At 43.5% G+C, this 18585-nt stretch overlaps 1 protein-coding gene across 1 annotated transcript in view; it reads left to right on the forward strand.

Annotated features, from left to right (window-relative positions):
• The window catches only part of MTMR2 (myotubularin related protein 2), a 270640-nt gene that overhangs the window by 208345 nt on the left and 43710 nt on the right, over positions 1-18585 (forward strand). Inside the window, exon 12 of the mRNA XM_086935293.1 lies at positions 13291-13404. Within this exon, the coding sequence (XP_086791419.1) occupies positions 13291-13404 (114 nt within the window). The remainder of the gene's footprint in view (positions 1-13290; positions 13405-18585) is intronic.

Raw genomic sequence — 18585 nt, forward strand, 5'->3', positions numbered from 1 at the left:
TAACACCCCCTATTCATTATCCGCACCATTCTGGTTTCTCAAACATGCACCAATTTAACTACAGAGACAGATCTTATCCTGCCCCCGAACTTCTTTCGTTTCAATCGATGACTGAAGCAAGGCCAACATTCAACATTCCTACTTATAACCGTTTTGAATATTTTTCTAATTTAGATGACCAGGATTGACTAAATACACTGCCTAAAACCCACGTTGACAACCCAGCTACAGTCGCCATACAAGAGGGTCAGTCAGCCTCGATTGTTGATTATCAGGTTTCAATTGCTACTGTAGAAATCCTGGAATCAAAATTTGTTCAAAGTAACCAAACTGATGTTGTTAACGTTAGTTCTGTTAATACAGTAAGTACTTGTAATAGGGTTAGGCTAGGCAACTATTGCAATATTCATGGGTTATCTATCCTAAGTTGGAATGTTGCAGGCTTGGAATCTAAATTATCTGACCCAGCATGGCTTGAAATTATTAATGATGCGGACATTCTTATGTTTCAAGAAACATGGGCTGTTGGCAATGTGTTTATAGAGGGCTATCACTGTTTCAGCCTAACTTCGCCTAAACCAAGTTTTGGCAGAGCGGTGGGTGGCCTCTTTGTCGGGATCAAGATTCTTGCAGGTGGCATAATTAAAAACCTGCAGAGCGATGGCCCGCAAAATTCTAACATTCAGATTCTTGAATATAAGTTGAAGTCAAAGACCACGATTTATTTAATAAATTTTTATAATAATGATTTTTATCATGTACCGAACAAGAACTTTTTGGCATTATCCAAGGTTTTAAGTAATCTGGAATGTTCCCTTGCAGTTGATAACAAATCAGGTGTCTTGATTGGGGGTGATTTTAATGCAAAATTAACAGTAAATGCTGGATCTGTTAATCACACCTTTTCTGACCCAGCTGAGCGTAGGGGTTCTGAATTGTCCAAATTGCTCACTGACTTTGATCTAGATGATGCCCTGAAAATAGGACAAAAAAGTGATTCCCCTTACGCTCCCACATATATTGGTGTAAATAGCAGTTCTACTATTGACTACGTATTTACATCTTCACTGTTAACAGATTGCATAGTAAAAACTTCTGTGTTACAGACACCTTTTAGCGACCACAATCCCCTGGTTGTGGTTCTGGATCTTGCGCCTAGCCCGATCTTTGAAAATTTAACTGGTGCTAGGGACATCACTCCTTCAATTGATGGTTTACGACTAAAATGGAGGGGAGTGGACTGTGAGGCCATTTTATCTAATGTACAACTATTATATCCACACTTGATTAATTCCTGTAAACTACCTAGTAACAACCATGGTCATTTAATTGCAGATTTTGAAACTCTGTGTTCTGTCATCAAAACTTTTTTATCCGTTCCACTTCCTAGGGAAGGTAAAGAACCAAGGTGGTTCGATTCGACATGCTCCTTGGCAAACAGAGAATTAAGACAGGCACTCTCTATGAAACCAAGGTGTAAACTAACTGTCCAATTAGCCAGGAAAAATTATAAAGCTAAAATATCCGAACGGAAGGCAAATTTACTTTCAGAGCAATGGGACTCCTTGGTACTCAGTGCAAATTTGGGTGGTAGTGGCCCATTTTGGTCAGCAGTTAGAAAAACACGGGAAATGGGAAAGAAACTTACCCAAATTAGTTGTAACATTACAAGTACAGCATGGGAGACCCATTTTTCAGGCATCTATGCAGCTCCTATTGAGGAGTATTTTCCACCCACTCTTGACCAACCAAGTGGTCTATTAATTTTAGAGCACGAGGTTAAAACAGCCATAAAAGAGAGTTTGGGAAATAAGGCACCTGGACCCGATGGTCTTCCCATCGACATCATTAAATACGATGTTAATTTGTGGACACCTATATTCCTTAACATTTTTAACAGCTTACCAGAAACAGCCATGCCGTCCACCTGGACTACCAGTATTATTGTCCCAATCTATAAAAAGGGAGATAGGTCTGATCCTGCGAATTATCGCCCTATCTCCCTTTTGGATAACACTCTAAAAGTATTGGGTCGTATTATCTTCCATAGAATACTGGACTGGGCAAATCACAATGATTTTTTAGATCCGTGTCAGATGGGGTTCCGTAGTGGGGTTGGTACGGTGGAGCAATGTCTAAACTTGAAATTGATAATTGACAAATACAGTGTTGCTCGCTCCTCCGCCACCTACCTTGCATTCATGGACCTCTCATCCGCTTTTGATCTTGTTAACAGATCAAAGCTTTGGTCCATCCTCTCAACCAATGGTCTTGATATTACTCTTGTAAATTTTCTAGCATATCTCCATACTGACCTGAAAGCACGGGTACGTATTGGGATGGGCGGAGAGGTATCAGGAGCAATTGAGATAGGGAGGGGGGTGAGACAGGGGTGCGTTTTAGCACCCCTGTTGTTCATCATTTACATTAATGGCTTATCTAATTGTCTGAAAGAAGTGACCACGGATGTCCCATTCATTTTAGGGAAACCCCTTCCAGTACTTCTATACGCAGACGATGCGGTACTTATGGCCCGCACCCCCAATGCCCTTCGCCTGCTCGTACATAGTTTTGTTAAGTTCATGGAGGATCTGGATTTAAAGGTAAATTTTAAAAAGTCATTTATCATGTCCTGTGGACCTGGCAAAAGGAAACTCAGCACTATACGACTAGGCACGGACAAATTGGAATCTGTCCCTAATTTTCCATACTTAGGGTTGGTTTTCGCTGCGAACGGCTCGTGGAGTGGGCATATGGCCCACGCCACGAGCAAGTTCTCGAAAGCCAACAATTCTGTTCTGAGCCTCCCACGCCCAAAGAGAATAGGTGCCACTAAGGCTATTTTAAAAATTTTTAAACTACAGTGTGCACCAGTTGCCACGTATGGTGCAGAGGTATGGGGATCAAGAAATAGCTCCTGCATCCAAAGGGAGGAAAATCGCTTCTGCAGGAAAATGTTGGGCGCACCAATCTCCTCCTCCACTTTCATTTGTCATAGTGAATTAACCCTATCATACATTAGTGATTTCATTAGAGCAAGACCGGCACTCTTCTGGATTAGAATCTGGAGGAATGAGGCCGCTGCTCTTACTCAGAATATTATCAAGGATTGCTTAAACTGCGACCACGGCATGAGAATTCCATGGTTGTCTGAAGTCTCTAAAACACTGGATGAAGTTGGTAGAAGTACTTTGTTTACTGACCCGATAACTATAAAACCCCAGGACAAAGTCGAGGTTAAGAATGCACTATATGTACTTTATAACAGTGAAAGGCTCAGAAGTGAATCACAAAAATCTACTGTAATGAAATATATAGGCAACGGACTGTGTGGACAGACTTTGCCGCCCTATCTCTCGCTGCCTATGACTAGCTGGGAGAGATCACTGTTGTTTCGTCTAAGGGCAGGAACAGTAAAACATATGCTGTCTTTTCCACTAGGCCATTGTCACAGTATTGATTCTCTTCTATGTCCCTGTGATGGCGTGAGCACCCAGGATGATTTGCACTTTTTATTTTTCTGTAAATTTTATCTTGTGTATATTAAATGGTTTTTAACACCGTATTTTAAAAAATCCAGACCACTGAAGCTCCAAGATTCATACAACATGTTGATTGTTCTGGATAGTGATGAATTAACATTCCGGGTTAGCTCTTTTTTAAGATTGGCTATACGAGCTCGTAAGATGATGGAAAACCCCTGAGTATTGTATATCTGCTGTTTACTGGTGTTAATATGGCAGTTTAGTATATTGCTTAGAAATGTATTGTATTGTCATTGTATAGAATATAATGTCATATGTATGTCTATTTTACTTTTTTACTGTATGTATATTTATTCATGACGTGTTGATGAATTGTGTTCGGTACTTTTATGAATTTTAAGGAATTCGAATAAAGGTCTTTTGAACTTGAACTTGAACAGACGTAGGAGGAGGGCGGAGGAGTGATTAAGCAACGGATAGGGGCGGGAAAACAACAGACATGGGAGGTGGGAATGGGGAGACAATGGACAGTGGAGGAATGGGGAGACAAGGGACAGCATGGGGGTAAGTGGGTTGGGGAATAGCCAACTGTGCAGGAGGAGGGTGGGGTGAAGGAGAAGGTCTGCAGACACATGCACTTTATGAGTGCATGTGCAAAAGTAAAAGTTGAGTTGAATGACCATCCATTGCAGACTGATCCGTAAGTGTATAAATCATCTTATTCTACATGTAAGAGCACAGCTTTTAACAATGTGTCTGGGCTCACTCATAACCCCAAAGTCATGTCTCTGCACGCTGATCTGAAGCCACATTCTAAAAAAGTATCAATACTAAAAAGGTGGTGTTTCGTGATACTTGACTGCAGTTGGTTATACTAAATCTTATGCGAAAATAACAGTTAATGGACAGAATGCAGAACAATGTCATACATTCACCCCAGTACAGAGATCTGCGCCTAAATCCATCGTTTTTTTGCACTCCACACCACCCCAGTTTCAGTATGCCAGCCGTGGTACTGCTATATACTCTTAATAGTCCCCTTAAAGGCCTCCCATAACTGGAGGCAATATCCACAGATCCCTTATTAATCTCAAAATACTGTGTAATTGCCTCCCACACTGTGGTCTCATATACTGGATCTAGAAGTGCCTCCGATCGTAGTCACCAAGTGAAGGAACGGTGTATCGCTGTCGGGACATTTATGTCAAGGAGCACCGGCTTATGGTCTGAAAAAGTGCATGGTAAATTAGTGACCTCTGATACACAATTAGAGCCCTCCTCCCCTAACAAACAGTAGTCTAACCTATACCCAAATCTATATCTATATCTATATCTATACTAATATAATAAAGAGAGAGCCCAAACCTTTGAGGCGGATAATCTCAGGAACCACAGCACCAATCACAACACCCAATACAGCGTTGGAAAGGGCAGTTGCAGCAGAAGGACATAGGCTATGCAGACGCCCACCATATACATTTAAAAGGTAAAAGAACCGTGCCAGCATAGTAGTCCCTTGTGGGCGTGTCTGCGTTGTGCTGTGGGCGTGTGCTGGGGGCGTGTGGTACGTTCCGCCCTTCATGCCATGTCTCATATCGTGTGCTAATCCCACCCTGCTCCCTTTAAATACCCCTGCACCCCATAATCATAACCCGCCCTTACTCCTTAAAATCCCGCAACACCCTTAAACACTAACCCATCTTAACCATATAAATATACCCTGTACCCCAAAACCCAAACCTATCCCTAAACCCTAAAAATATCCCTGTACCCCAAAACCCAAACCTAGCCCTGAACCCTAAAAATACCACTGTACCCCAAAACCCAAACCTACCCCTGAACCCTAAAATATCCCTGTACCCCAAAACCCAAACCTAGCTCTGAACCCTTAAAATACCCATGTACCACAAAATCCAAACCTACCCCTATACCCAAATACCCTTGTACCCCAAAACCCAAACCTAGCCCTGAACCCTAAAAATAACCCTGTACCCCAAAACCCAAACCTAGCCCTGAACCCTTAAAATACCCCGTAACCCAAACCTACCCCTGTACCCCAAAACCCAAACCTAACCCTGAACCCTTAAAATACCCCGTAACCCAAACCTACCCCTGAACCCTAAAAATACCCCTATACCCCAAAACCCAAACCTATCCCTAAACCCTGAAACTACCCCTGTACCCCATAACCCAAAACTATATCTGAACCCTTAAAATACCCAAACACCCCAAAACATATACCTCAGTACCCCAAAACATATACCCCTGTACCCATACTTACCTTATCCAAACATTAAAAAAAACCATGCTTTTACCATTCATGCATTTACAACGAATTTCGTTGTAAATGTATGCGTGGTAAAAGCATATAAAATGTAATGCCATGCGTTATAATGGCATTGCGGAGTCATGGTACTTTCGTAATGAAAGTATGCGGAGTGATGGTATGCGGAAAGAAAGTTGCGGAATAATGGGTGTTTACCCTCCCCCGGTAAGTACATTGGTGGCACGGCGGCCCACATCTCCAGCAACATACTCATATTTTTTCACCACCCATTTGAAAAATGCACAGGTCTCTCTCATTGATGGTCAGCACCGACATACACTTTTAGAAACACCTCCCGCCACAAGTTCTAGATTTGCGAACTTTAGGGCTGGGGAGCTACGTTCGAATCTCGGCATCAGTTCCACATCCTGTGATTCCAGGCAAATCACTTTGCCTCCCCGTGCCTACCACAAATGAATGTATTCTTCTGTAATGTAAATTGTGCTCATGCCATATTGTCGAGTTTGCGCTATATAATATTTCAAGGAAAAATAAAGTAGGCAAACTCGAGTTCACACACTACTGAACGCGCACTCTTAAGTGCATCAGCAGTGCACTGTGAATCGGAGCATTTCACAGGCCTGTCACAGATAAGAAATGCTATCAAAACGAAATCCTACAAAACAATATATTACTGGCCGGCTGCAATTCATACCCGGACAACGTCGGGACGGGCTGCTAGTCATATATAAAGACAGAATAGGGCAGTAAAAAAGTATATAGTATAGAGAAAGTTAGAGACCAGATGGATAGCACAATCTATGAAAAAGCACATGCTGTTCACAATTAAAGTTGTTATTACAAAGACAATTAGAAATGTATGTTGGAAATTTCAGTTAAACGCATCAATCTAAACTCGAGCAAAGTCAGGGAGAGTGAATGTGTGTTTGGTTCGGTGGGGGGTGTGTGACCGACCAAAGATGTGTGATAGTTGATTCAGTAGGTATATGAGGTTAAGACTACATGTTATAACAGTTGTTTGGGTGAGTGAATATCTTTATGGGTGTGGTGATGAGCAAATATATCTCTCAATGGTACATGTCCAACAAACTAGAAAATGAAAGGTAGTGTATGTGACAGTTGTATATAAATACGTATACATAAGACTTAGTGATTGTATGAGTGACTGTATGGATAACTATACTTGTAATAGTGATTTTATAACACACTAAGTATGAGTTACTATCTATATGAATAAATGAAGTGGTGTTTGTATAAGTGTGTAGCTGAGTAAATGTAAGTATGATCCATTGTTTGCACAAGTGAGTAAGATGACTGCATAAGTGAATAGGAAGTGTGCTGGTGTGTAATGTCGATATAGGTGTATAAGTATATTTGATAGTGTTTAGATGTGTGTTTAGAGCTAGGAATCACTGAGTGGGTTTTTAGAAACTTGTATTGGTGTGTCAATGGATTCAAATATGGTACTCTGTATTTTACAGTGAGTGATGAAAGGTTATACTACTGTATGATGAGGTGTATCTGATTGTCATGTGGATGATGTCATCAGTGATGTCATTTGAGATGTCATCAGTGGTGTCATCAGTGATATCACTGACCATGTTCTGAACCCTAAAAATACCACTGTAGCCCAAAACCCAAACCTACCCCTGAACCCTTAAAATACCCAAGCACATTAAAGCAACAATACTGTACCATAAAACAGGATAGTGATGTGTCTTGATTCCCACTCCAAATGTCAGTTGCATAAAATTCAAAGATTCAAAAAACAATTTAACATCAAGTCCCTCCCTCCCCGTACCACCACCCACTCTAACCTCCCAATTAGGTCGAGAACCATTCCCACCCTCCTTCCCATCTCTGCCCCAAACTCCCATTCAACCTACATAAGGGAAATACCCGCTCGGGGGAGAGGAAACAGCAGCGTACACTCGCCATGCGGTGAGAGTGCCAGGCTGACGGTATGTAACCCACCCATGCAACGGCCTTCATTGATTACAGTGGCATCCATATTGCCCTCTATACCCATATAGAAACGCTAACATTATGCAGCAGAACAAGGTGAAACAATAAAACTATTCACAACTTCAACTTCACAGTGCACTCAAAAGAAACTCCTAGTAGCAACATTTACGTTGGTCTATTAACCATGTCCATGATGTTATAAAGTAACTTTAAGGCACAGGGTCAAGGCTGTTTTCCCTATGGCCATGTCTGAACTGGGAACAGTCCAGCCCGAACTGCCAAGCCATGTCTTTCCTGGACCGGAATCAAGCATCCTAGTGACCGGGCCGTCGGGCTGCCGTGTCCGCTCCGGTGTGCAGATATGTTTAAAGAACTTTAGAGCAGATTTTGAGTCTGTAAAAAAATGCGCCTGGCCATCGTGTGATATTTTCAATTTAGCGGGTTACAGCATAGCGTATGGCACAGATGCAGATTGAAGGATTTTCTTCACTGGTACAAATTCTCTGCAAGCAGCTTGCACCGCCGAGGTGTAGTCCTGGAAAAAAGACAGCGTGTTCCCCCGTGTATTATAGGACTCTTGGCTCTTGCCTCCCGCAATATGGCATCTCTGTCTGCATAATTCAGCAGACGTGCTATTATCGGGCGTGGCAGTGCACCTGGTTTAGGCCTGGGGCCGAGAGAGCGATGCACTCTCTCCACAATCATTACGGACGACAGTACTGGACCAAACAGCTCGCGCAGAAGATTGTCCACTTATGGTTCCATTTCCAAAATAGCTGTGGATTCTGGCAGGCCAATTATGCAGAGGTTATTGCGCCTAGATCGTGCTTCCAAATCCTCGTTCTTGGCTTTGATTATCTCTAACACTTTTTCCATCTGTAATATCTGGGTGCGCGACTCTGCCTGCGAATCCTGAGTGTCTCACAACCTGTTTTCGAGAACATCCAGAGGATGTTCGTGAGTGTCCACTTTCTTCTTCACCGCTTCAAGGCTGGATGTGAGGGCATTGATCTTGCTATCGATAGTCTTTAGCCCTGATCGCAATTCAAGAAGGATGGATCTGGTATCGTCCTCCTGAGATTCCACAGTGTCCGGGGCGCTTTGCGCCGATGTCTGATTCCCCCATGGCCTCGGCCGCACAAGTGCTACATTTTGACTCAAACTGCAATTTTGGTTGTTTGGCGTCAGGCTTGCCCATTGTGAAAGAGTGCACTACCAGTGCGTGGATCAGAAGGCACTGCAAATCAAGCAACCCAGTATTACTGCATCCAACAATGCAGCACCAACGGCACACAAACGGTTAGATGATGCCTCCCCTCACTCTATCAGGGCCCAAACATCGCAAGCAGCAAAGCGAGATACAGCCACATCCCGCAGCCAGCAGGTATGGCAGCGCGATTATCAGTCACCAGGTGTACCCAGTCCAAAACGCCAGTGCGCCACAACCAGAAATCCGGCATGGTTGTCAGCAGTAGATGTAGCTCCTGCACCAACACCGCATGTCACCAGTCTTCACCAGGTAGCTTCAGACTAGCCACTTCAATATACACTGGATATGGTCAAGGCCCATGGATCGTGATAGCACTTTCACCTTAGAAAGACCCTTTCATTAGAGACAGCGTAGTCCAGCAAGAGTGTCTTCTCTATGGACTTGCAGCCCCACAGCCCCATGCAAAGCCCAGGCCAGCCCGCAGTCCTCAGGCCCAGAGCACCAGCAGTGCCACAGATGGGTCCAGCCGCCCAGGCAGCCCAGACTAAAGTTGCGACAGCCGCCTAAGCACCTCTACGCCCACAGATCTACCGTCAAGACAAGTACCTCGCAATGCGGCAGCGGGTCTGACCCCCATCGAGCATCCCACCGGACCGGCCCGCGCAGCCGCATCCGGACCCTGCCAGCACTAGTGTACAGGGACGTCCAGGCTCAGCCGCCTGCCCCAGCCCGAGCACAAAACTGCCTAAGGCTCTGCCCCACCTACCGCACCTCTCCGGGCTGCCTGGCCAGCACTCCTCTTTTCAGCGCCCCATTGTGCCGCGTCCAAGGGGCTCGCCGCAATAGCTACCGTCGTCTGGACAGCAGCGGTCTCCGCACCTCAGTATTCCACCTCTCCTATGGATCCTCTGGTCTTCCTACCCGCAGTCGGATATTCAGCAGGTGTAATCCTCCGGGGGGGGGGGGGGGGTGGGGGGGGGGTCCAAACAAAGACATCTCCGGCTGACCAGCACCCCAGAGTCTCCCCTCGCAACCCCGCCTTCACAATCTCAGAAGCGGGCGGCCGCCATCTCCTTGGGTGCCCAGTCTAGTTTTCCGCTCGGGTAAACATGAAGTCTAGGGCTAGTGGACCTCCACAATTAGCACCGATCGTGCAAGAAATGCTTCCCCATTGCTGCAAGTAACTTCAGGCCGCACAAGGGGGGATAAACAGTGGGATTTGTCGTATAATACAGCTCGGAATGCGGAGCTCCCTCTAAAGGCCGCCATTCCGCTTCGTGCCGTAGCCACACCCCCCACTCCTCTCAAGAGTTCCGTAGATGGAGAATAGATATTTGTTAACGTCTTCTGGGTCTAGGTAGTGATTTTCCTTAGTATGTCTTAGGTGTGCGAATATTCGTTCAACTGAGTAATTTATGTCTTGAGATATAGATGTGCAGCTTTGCAGGGGCAGCATTTGATCAAATTCACCAGAATTAGGTTGTCAGAGTTGGTTGAAGTTTCTGTCACATTGGATTCTTTGGAGAGGCGGTAAATGCTGACTAGGTGGAGATAGTTCATTGCTTGATTGGGTGTGGGGATGCTCCATTGCAGGTCAGAATTTGCTTTTGTCCTAGAGCACTACACAAGCTAGTCACTGGAAGGATGCTATGTGTCGTTACGAAATAAGGTCGGCATGTTGTAGTTTCCATTTTCTAAGGCTCAAAGCAGAGATGTAAGGAGCAGACTTTAGGATGATGCTTGGTGAAGCGATGGCATAGCGTTCTGTAGTGTAGATGGAGGAAAGTCCATACAGATCATGGCTATGAAGTTAAATGAGGGGACTGGCTCTGGAGCTAACCAATATGGCTGGTGGTTTTCAAAGAATGGTTGGAGGCATACAGTGTGCAGAGTGTGACCGCGGATGTGTACAGCATTATTAAAGGTGTCCAGAGAATGGCTAAGGGAGTGAGGAATGACGGTAATGGCATGCTGACGGACTCAGTCTGCAAAGTGTGACTGACTGCATGCAGAGCATTACTGAGAGTTTATGCACCGCTTCTGAGGGCGAGAGGAGTAGTATTGTGGGTATGTATCAAAAGTATGTCTACGGGTGTTGAGAACATGGATTAGGAAGTACATAACATGGCTTTGGAGAATAACGCTCTGGCTTTATAATGCAAGGGTGAGTAAGCCCACAGCATGGCACAAGAAGAGCATGGCAAAGGGAGTAAAAAAAAAGGGTGGAAGCAGCCGTGTGAATTTGCAGAGGTTGTGCATAGGGCTGCTGGGGCTGTGGAAAGCACATGCGAGCGTGTGCAGGGCATGGCTAAGGACACAGCAGAAATACAACTGTTCAGGGTGGGTTTACCCCTGGGGCCAAAACCCAGGCCACATTTGTTTAATTTTCAGTACCATAATCTAGCAGGTTCCCTAATGTTGATGCAGGGTATGAAAATTAAAGGCGAAGGAGGTGGGATGTATCGCGGCACCCATGCTTTACTTAAAACATTAAAACTAAAGCACAGGTGCAGCGATTATACCAAAAGTAAAGAAATAGATTTAAAAAAAATCTATTTCTTTACTTTTGGCATAATCGCGGCACACCTGCTTTACTTTTAATGTTAAAAGTAAAGTGCGGGTGCCGCAATTATAGCAAAAGTAAAGAAATAGATTTTTTTTCTATTTCTTTACTTTTGGTATAATCGTGGCCCCCGCGCTTTACTTATAACATTAAAAGTAAAGCGCGGGTGCCGCGATTATACCACAAGTAGAGAAATAGAAAAAAATCTATTTCTTTACTTTCGGTATAATCCCGGCACCCGCTCTTTACTTTTAATGTTAAAAGTAAAGTGCGGGTGCCGCTATTATGTCAACAACTAGTGGTGTGTGCACGCACTACAGAGGAGGGGGGGATGGAGCACGGCAGCGGCAGCAAGGCGAACGCGCGCTGCAGCTCGTTCTAGCCACTGTCGGGAATGGGCGTTTCAAAGGCGGAACATTGTCCCACCTTTGTCCAATCGCGAGCGTGTGGGTAGCTTTGAAAACCCCTTACAAGAGGTCTCACGCTGCACGAGCACTGCTGCGCACTGCAATGCTAGGCACGAGACCTAAAAACGACTTCAGAAATTTTTGATTGCCGGGACTTGTAAAAACACAAAATATAGATGTCCTACGTTTTAAATACCAAGCACTCTGCCCTATGGGACTTTAGGGTCTACCTTAGTGATGACGTAAAGGTATTAAATGGAAAGTTTAGGTTTAGATTTAGGTCTGGCAAAAAGTTTCTTTTGCCAGGTTGAATTGGCACTTTTAAAATTGCAGACCCAGGCTGCAGGTACAGGCCTGGCGACATGCTTTGCCACTTTAATGGTGGCACAACATGTGCTGCAGTCCACTAGTGATATTTAGCTTACAGGCCCTGGGTACACTTTGTAATTTATACCAGGGACCTATAACTAAATGAAATATGCCAGTTAGGAGGTAAGTCAATTTGGACATGTTTTGGGGGTTAGAACACATGCATGGACCTGGTTAGCTGTGCTCCAGAGCACAGAGTCAAACAACCCGCAGCATCAGTCTAAAAAATATGGGGGGGACCATACAAAAAGAGGAATTATTTTCACACTCTATTTCTTTTCTTGGACTGTAAAGTTAGTGTCTACATTTTTGCTGTTAGGATTATTGTGCTGAACTTTGGGGAATAAAATGGGTTGGTGTGCTGCTTGTCTGGAGACATGGTCCTCATTTTCATACCCACATGTGAGTAATGAATTTAATGACATAATGCCATAAATTGGTATTGATAACACCCACTATGTACAGCATTTAGAAATGGCAGACGTGGGTATGAAGTTCTGCATAAAAATATTCTTAAATCATTATATAAAATGCATTTTAATTACTTCATTACTCTGGTGATCCTTTTGCATATAAAAGACAAGCTAAGTTAAGAGGCTTCATACAATTTTAAATAGTACCTTACTGTAAGTGTTTCTTACAATGCACCTGGTCTGACTTTAATGTGCGAACTCATGGATAGACAGGCATGCACAATTGTGGATGCCTGTGTTTGCGTGTTAGCATATTAAACCCAGAGCTGTTGGCTTTGCCAATGTTTGTTTTATGCTGCCTGCAGTAACGCTATTGGAAGGATAACTGCCTTATGGATTGAGTGACTAACTTATAGAAAGAAAGAAGAGTTGGACCACCTAAAAGACCAATATCCTCTGAAAACAAGTTGAAACTGTTCCACCCCCTTCTATTTTAATCCATTAAGCTGAAATATGTTTTTTGTTCAGTAGTAATAATATTGCAAAGCTTGCTACAAAATAAAGTACTGTTTACTTTCTTTCTTTCTGCAGTTTCCATCTGCCTTTGAATTCAATGAATATTTTCTGATAACTATTCTGGATCATCTGTACAGCTGTCTCTTTGGGACGTTCCTTTCCAATTCGGAGCAGCAGAGGGTGAAAGAGGTAAATTTATTAACTTGCTACAGTCAGGGATCATTTTTGCTCCAAATTATTTTAGGTGTCAAACTGTAGAACTTTACATTGATCTTCAGAACGATTTCAAAATGTCTCTAAATGTGTTGCTGTGTTGTCAAATTTGTAGTCTCTAGGTAGATGGTTAACAGGTGAACTTTCTCGGCCCGCTCTTAACCCCTTAAGCGCTGCGCCCGTCCAGCGGCCGACGGCACCACTACCTCGGGAGTGCTGCCGTCGGCTGTTGGACGTTCCAACTGCTCCTGCGCAATGGAACGTTCAGCACTGGAGCTGGACGTTCCAAAGCAGCTAAGGTGTTAAGAAGGAAACAACCACATGTCCTTAGTTATTTAGTACAGCTTTTATTGGTCTAGCTTGAAAGGGCAGCTGTCTGCTTAGCTGTTGTTACTACTTCTTTAGAATATACATAGTGTGGTTGTTGGCTTCGCCCAGGGGTGTATTTCGCTTTCGTTTCATATTATTGCCTAGTTGATTTCAGCCCACCTCCTATGTAGTGCTTGTATTGAAATTCACAAAGAACTATTGTACATTCCTTTTCATTGATGCATTGCACACAGAAAACAGTCACACAATCTTTTCCTTCAGTAGGCTTTTTTGTTAGAGTTAGGAGGCAAAATGGCAACTATATATTTTAGTTTTGGCAGTGCTTGTTTTTTTTGCCATGATTCCACAGTAGTGCAGAAAAATCAACCAATTTCTTTTCTTTTCTTTTCTTTTCAAATTTTGGCCGGGGGGCTTTGGGAGGGTTTCCTCTGGGTCCCGCATGTGACCAAGAGGTGCAGGGTATCTTTACCCTGCACCCTTATATCTTTTTTTTTTAAGTTCACGACAGGGGACTAAGGGCCATATGTAGGTAATCACTATTTACCGATTTTTAAATACCAAATTTTACCGATTCGGTATTTGAAAATCGGTAAATAGTAAGTAGGTAATAATTCGGTAAATTTTACAGAATCGGTAATATTCGGTATTACCGATTCGGTATTTATCGATTCGGTAATTCCCATTCATTCCTATGGGCCTAGAGGCCCATAGGAATGAATGGGAAGCCATTCACTATTACCGATTCGGTAAATACCGAATCAGTAATAGAGGGAACATATCCAAGGGTGGCAGGGTGTCACATTGACACCCTGGTGCACCCCTGAATCGTGCATGTGTGCACATGTGGCACACATACATGCCCTAAGGGCATGTATGTCTGCAACATTGCACTGCCAAAATAGCAAAAAAAGGCTTTTTTAAAGGTATTCGGTATTTACCACCAACTTATAGTTACGTTATGTTATGTTAATATATATTTATTAAGCGCTCGTACGCCCGGGGGCTTCATGGCGCTATAGGAAGGGAACACAACACAGCAGTTAAAAGTGATATACAACTCAGCAATAGGCCTGCAAGGACAGCCAGGTTTTAGGAGAATGTCTGAAACTAAGAAGGTCTCCACTCAATTTCAGTTGTAAGGGAAGCGAGTTCCAAAAGGTGGCTGCAAGATGGTCGAAGCAGCTGCCACCAAGGCGCTTCCTTTTGTAAGATGGAACAATCAATAAAGATTTTTGAGCAGAGCGAAGATTTAAAGATGAGTTATATCTAGAGACAAGATCTTTTATAAACTTCGGGCTGAGTTTTGTAAGGTTTTAAAAATAATACACCCGGTTTTAAATGCAATTCGCTGCGCAACAGGTAGCCAGTGTAGTTGTTTCAAACCAGGTCTAATAGATTGCCACTTTGTAAGTCCCAGAATAAGCCTGGCGGCTTGATTCTGGGCCAACTGAAGTCGTTTTAACTCTCCCGCTTGGAGCCCCAAGTATAGACTGTTAGAAAAATCCAGTCGGGATAGGACAAGGGCAATTATGACCTGGGTGAGAGCGGCCTGCGTAAGAAAGTGAGCTATTTTCCTTATTTTTTTAAGTTGAAAGAAACTGGACGACACTACAGTACCTACTTGTCTTTTCAAAGAAAGGTCCTCACTAATTGTTACTCCCAAGCTTTTGACTGAGGACGATCTCGTAGGTGGGGCCCCCATGCTAGAAGGCCAAAAGCATGGGCTCCAACTTAGTTCACTTTGCCCAGGCAAGACCAATTCAGTCTTGCCTGGGTTAAGTTTCAGATGGTTACGACTCATCCATCCCTGAATGTGTGTCATGGTGTTATAAAATTCTTCCACAGAGTCCTTGGTATTCAAAGGGAAGATGAGTTGTAGATCGTCCGAGTCGTTAAAGATGGTAACTTTAGCATTTCTTAGGCAGTACAGTAGTGGGCGAAGGTACAAATTAAAAAGCAGAGGTGACAAAGATGAGCCCGGGGGTACTCCGCATGTGGTGGAAATAGTGGGAGCTGTAAAAGGGCCCAATCTTACTGATTGAGTGCAGCCTGTGATAATGGAGCGAATCCAGCTCAAAGCGGGCCCCCTGAGGCCAGTGTGTTCGACACGGTTGACCAGAATGGTATAGTCAACCGTGTCGAATGCTGCCGATAGATCGAGTAGTACCAGGGCCTGGTGGATTCCTTTATCCGCATTCCACCTCAAAGTATTTTGTACCGCCAATATGACAGCTTCTGTTGAGTGACACGAACGGAAGCCTGCCTGATTGGGTTCAAGATATTCCGTTTGTTCTATGAAATTAGACACGTTTGCACAGACGTGGGCTTCCAGTAACTTAGAGCTATTAGGCAACAGTGATATAGGCCTATAGTTTAACGGATCAAGCGGATCTGCTCCAACTTTCTTGATCAGAGGGATAAGCAAGGCCTTCTTAAGGCTGTTGGGAACTTTACCCTGTAGAAGTGATCCATTTTGCAAAGGAAGCACGCCCTCAGGAATGGCTGTCCCCACCTCTCTCAGGATGTGCGGGGGGCAGGTATCATCAGGTGAGCCAGATTTAACACTTGCGAAAAGGTTGGACAAAGTCTTACCATCAATAGGGGGAAAGGCTTCTAACGTATGAGGATTATAGTAAGCGTCATCCAAAGGAGGGGGGGCAAGGCATTTAAGATACTCTGTTTTATGGTGCAAATTTTGTTAAAGAAAAAATAATTCAATGAGTTGCAAAGATCCTGGGTAGGGGTAACCGATGGGGAGGTTCTATCACTACTGCTGAGATCATTCATAATACTGAACAGGTCTTTCGTCTTATTACGAGAGTTCAATATTTTTTCAGAAAAGTAGTCAGTTTTTTGTTTTAGGACAAGTTTTTGGTAGTCTTTACGGGCCTTGCAATAATTGGCTTTATCTTGTGTCAAATAGCCGATTCTCCACTTCCTCTCTTTTTGGCGTACTTCCAGTTTTAAAGACTTCAAATGTGGAGTGAACCACTTATGTGCGTCATTAGGGCGGGAACGGGGGATGTTTATACAAGGCACGTGGGCGTCAGCTGCCTGACGTAACCAGTTAGAGTTGGCTTCTTCAATAGCATCGATGTCCTTGGCCATGGGGGGAAGGGACAAAGCCAAGGTGTCCAAAAAAGCTGAAGTATCCATGTCCTTCCATTTTCTGATTTTTCCGCCTGTTTGGAAAAGCTGCTTTTTGCCCTTCTCAATGGTAAGTGTAAAGTGTATGAGAAAATGGTCCGACCAGATACAAGGAGTTATAGAAGAAATAGAGAGGGGGATATTCTGGGACCATATTTGATCAAGCTAGTTGGTGGTAAATAAGGAATCCTGAATGCAAAAATGCACTCACTTGCGTGCCTCCTACATAGGTTTCAGGATTCGGTAATTTAAGAATTTGCTAATTTACCTATTCCTTAAATTACCGATTCGGTATATACCGAATCCTTGAAACCTGCCTCCTACATCTCAAATTGCTAAATACCGGTCGGTAACGGTGAAATTTACCTAATTTCACCGTTACCGACCGGTATTGCCTCACCTACATATGGCCCTAAGTCCCTTGTCCTGTAATGGCTGCCAGCAACATTTTTCACATGTTGCTGGCAGCCTATAAGAGTGCTCAATCCAGCGGGAGTAAGATGGCAGAGTGGAAAAATGCTCCCTGGGCCAGTCAGAAACCCCTGGTTTGTAGAATTGGGTCAGAGGAACTCGCGTGAGAGCCCCTCGATCCCAACTGGGCAGATATACATTTTTTTTTTTACCTACGTTTCTCAAAAATTACTGAACGAATTTACACCATATCACAAAAAATACAACCTGTGTACCAAGATCTAGGTTCCTGCCTCATTTGGTGTAATTCCTAGATTGCTAGGAGGTATTCGAATGCCCGCCCCCTTTCTCCACCACTCTACAATGCACTTACTGTTTGGGGGATGAAGTCCACTTTACTCCTGAGGTATCTTGGGTTCAAGAAGCCCTCCTGGTACCTTATGTAAATCCTACACAGCTGGAGCTGATCGGAAGCCCAGCCCTTTTTCTCCACCAATCTGCAAACTTGACTGCTACTTAAAAAACATAGAAATTCAATGAAAAGGAACAAGTTTACAAATTTACAGGGACGTTCTATTTAGTAATTAGCATTTAAAAAACCTTTGAAATTCACTGAAAAACAAAGGGTACAGGGATGTTATACTTAGGCTCAGATTTCACTCGTACAAAACCTGGGAAGTTCTGTAGTTCTAGTTAGTGAGCTAACTATAACTTGCAATGCACTGCTTATGACCTGACATATTACATCAATCATGACATGATCAGTGACATCTCTGATGACATCTCAAATGACATCACTGATGACATCATCCAGTGACTGTGACTGTTTTAAAAAAGTTTGTGAGTGATATATATATATATATATATATATATATATATATATATATATATATATCAAGGTGTATTGGTGAATCAGTAGATGTATTAGTGCCTGTATGGATGATTGAGTGGGTGCCTAACTGACTGTAATTAAGTGTCTCAATGAATGTATGGTTGAGTGACTGGTTGTAGGATCGTCAGTAGGCAGTTATATTTAGGACCTGGTTTCCATAGGAAAAGCATTTTTTGTTTTGCCAATAACTTTGACACCATTTGACGAACCTTCACAAAATTTTCAAAATGAGTACGCCACTCAGTTCAGCTGCTGTTTTGAATGTTTTGTGAAGCGGGGACCGAAAAAAAGGGGGGTCCTAAAGTGCATGTTCCCCATGCAATTTTCCATAGGTATTTCAGATATGAATACTGCTGGACAGAATTACACCCAATCTG

Source organism: Lissotriton vulgaris, chromosome 8 (genome assembly GCF_964263255.1).
Source record: "Lissotriton vulgaris chromosome 8, aLisVul1.2, whole genome shotgun sequence".
Taxonomy (NCBI): Eukaryota; Metazoa; Chordata; class Amphibia; order Caudata; family Salamandridae; genus Lissotriton; species Lissotriton vulgaris.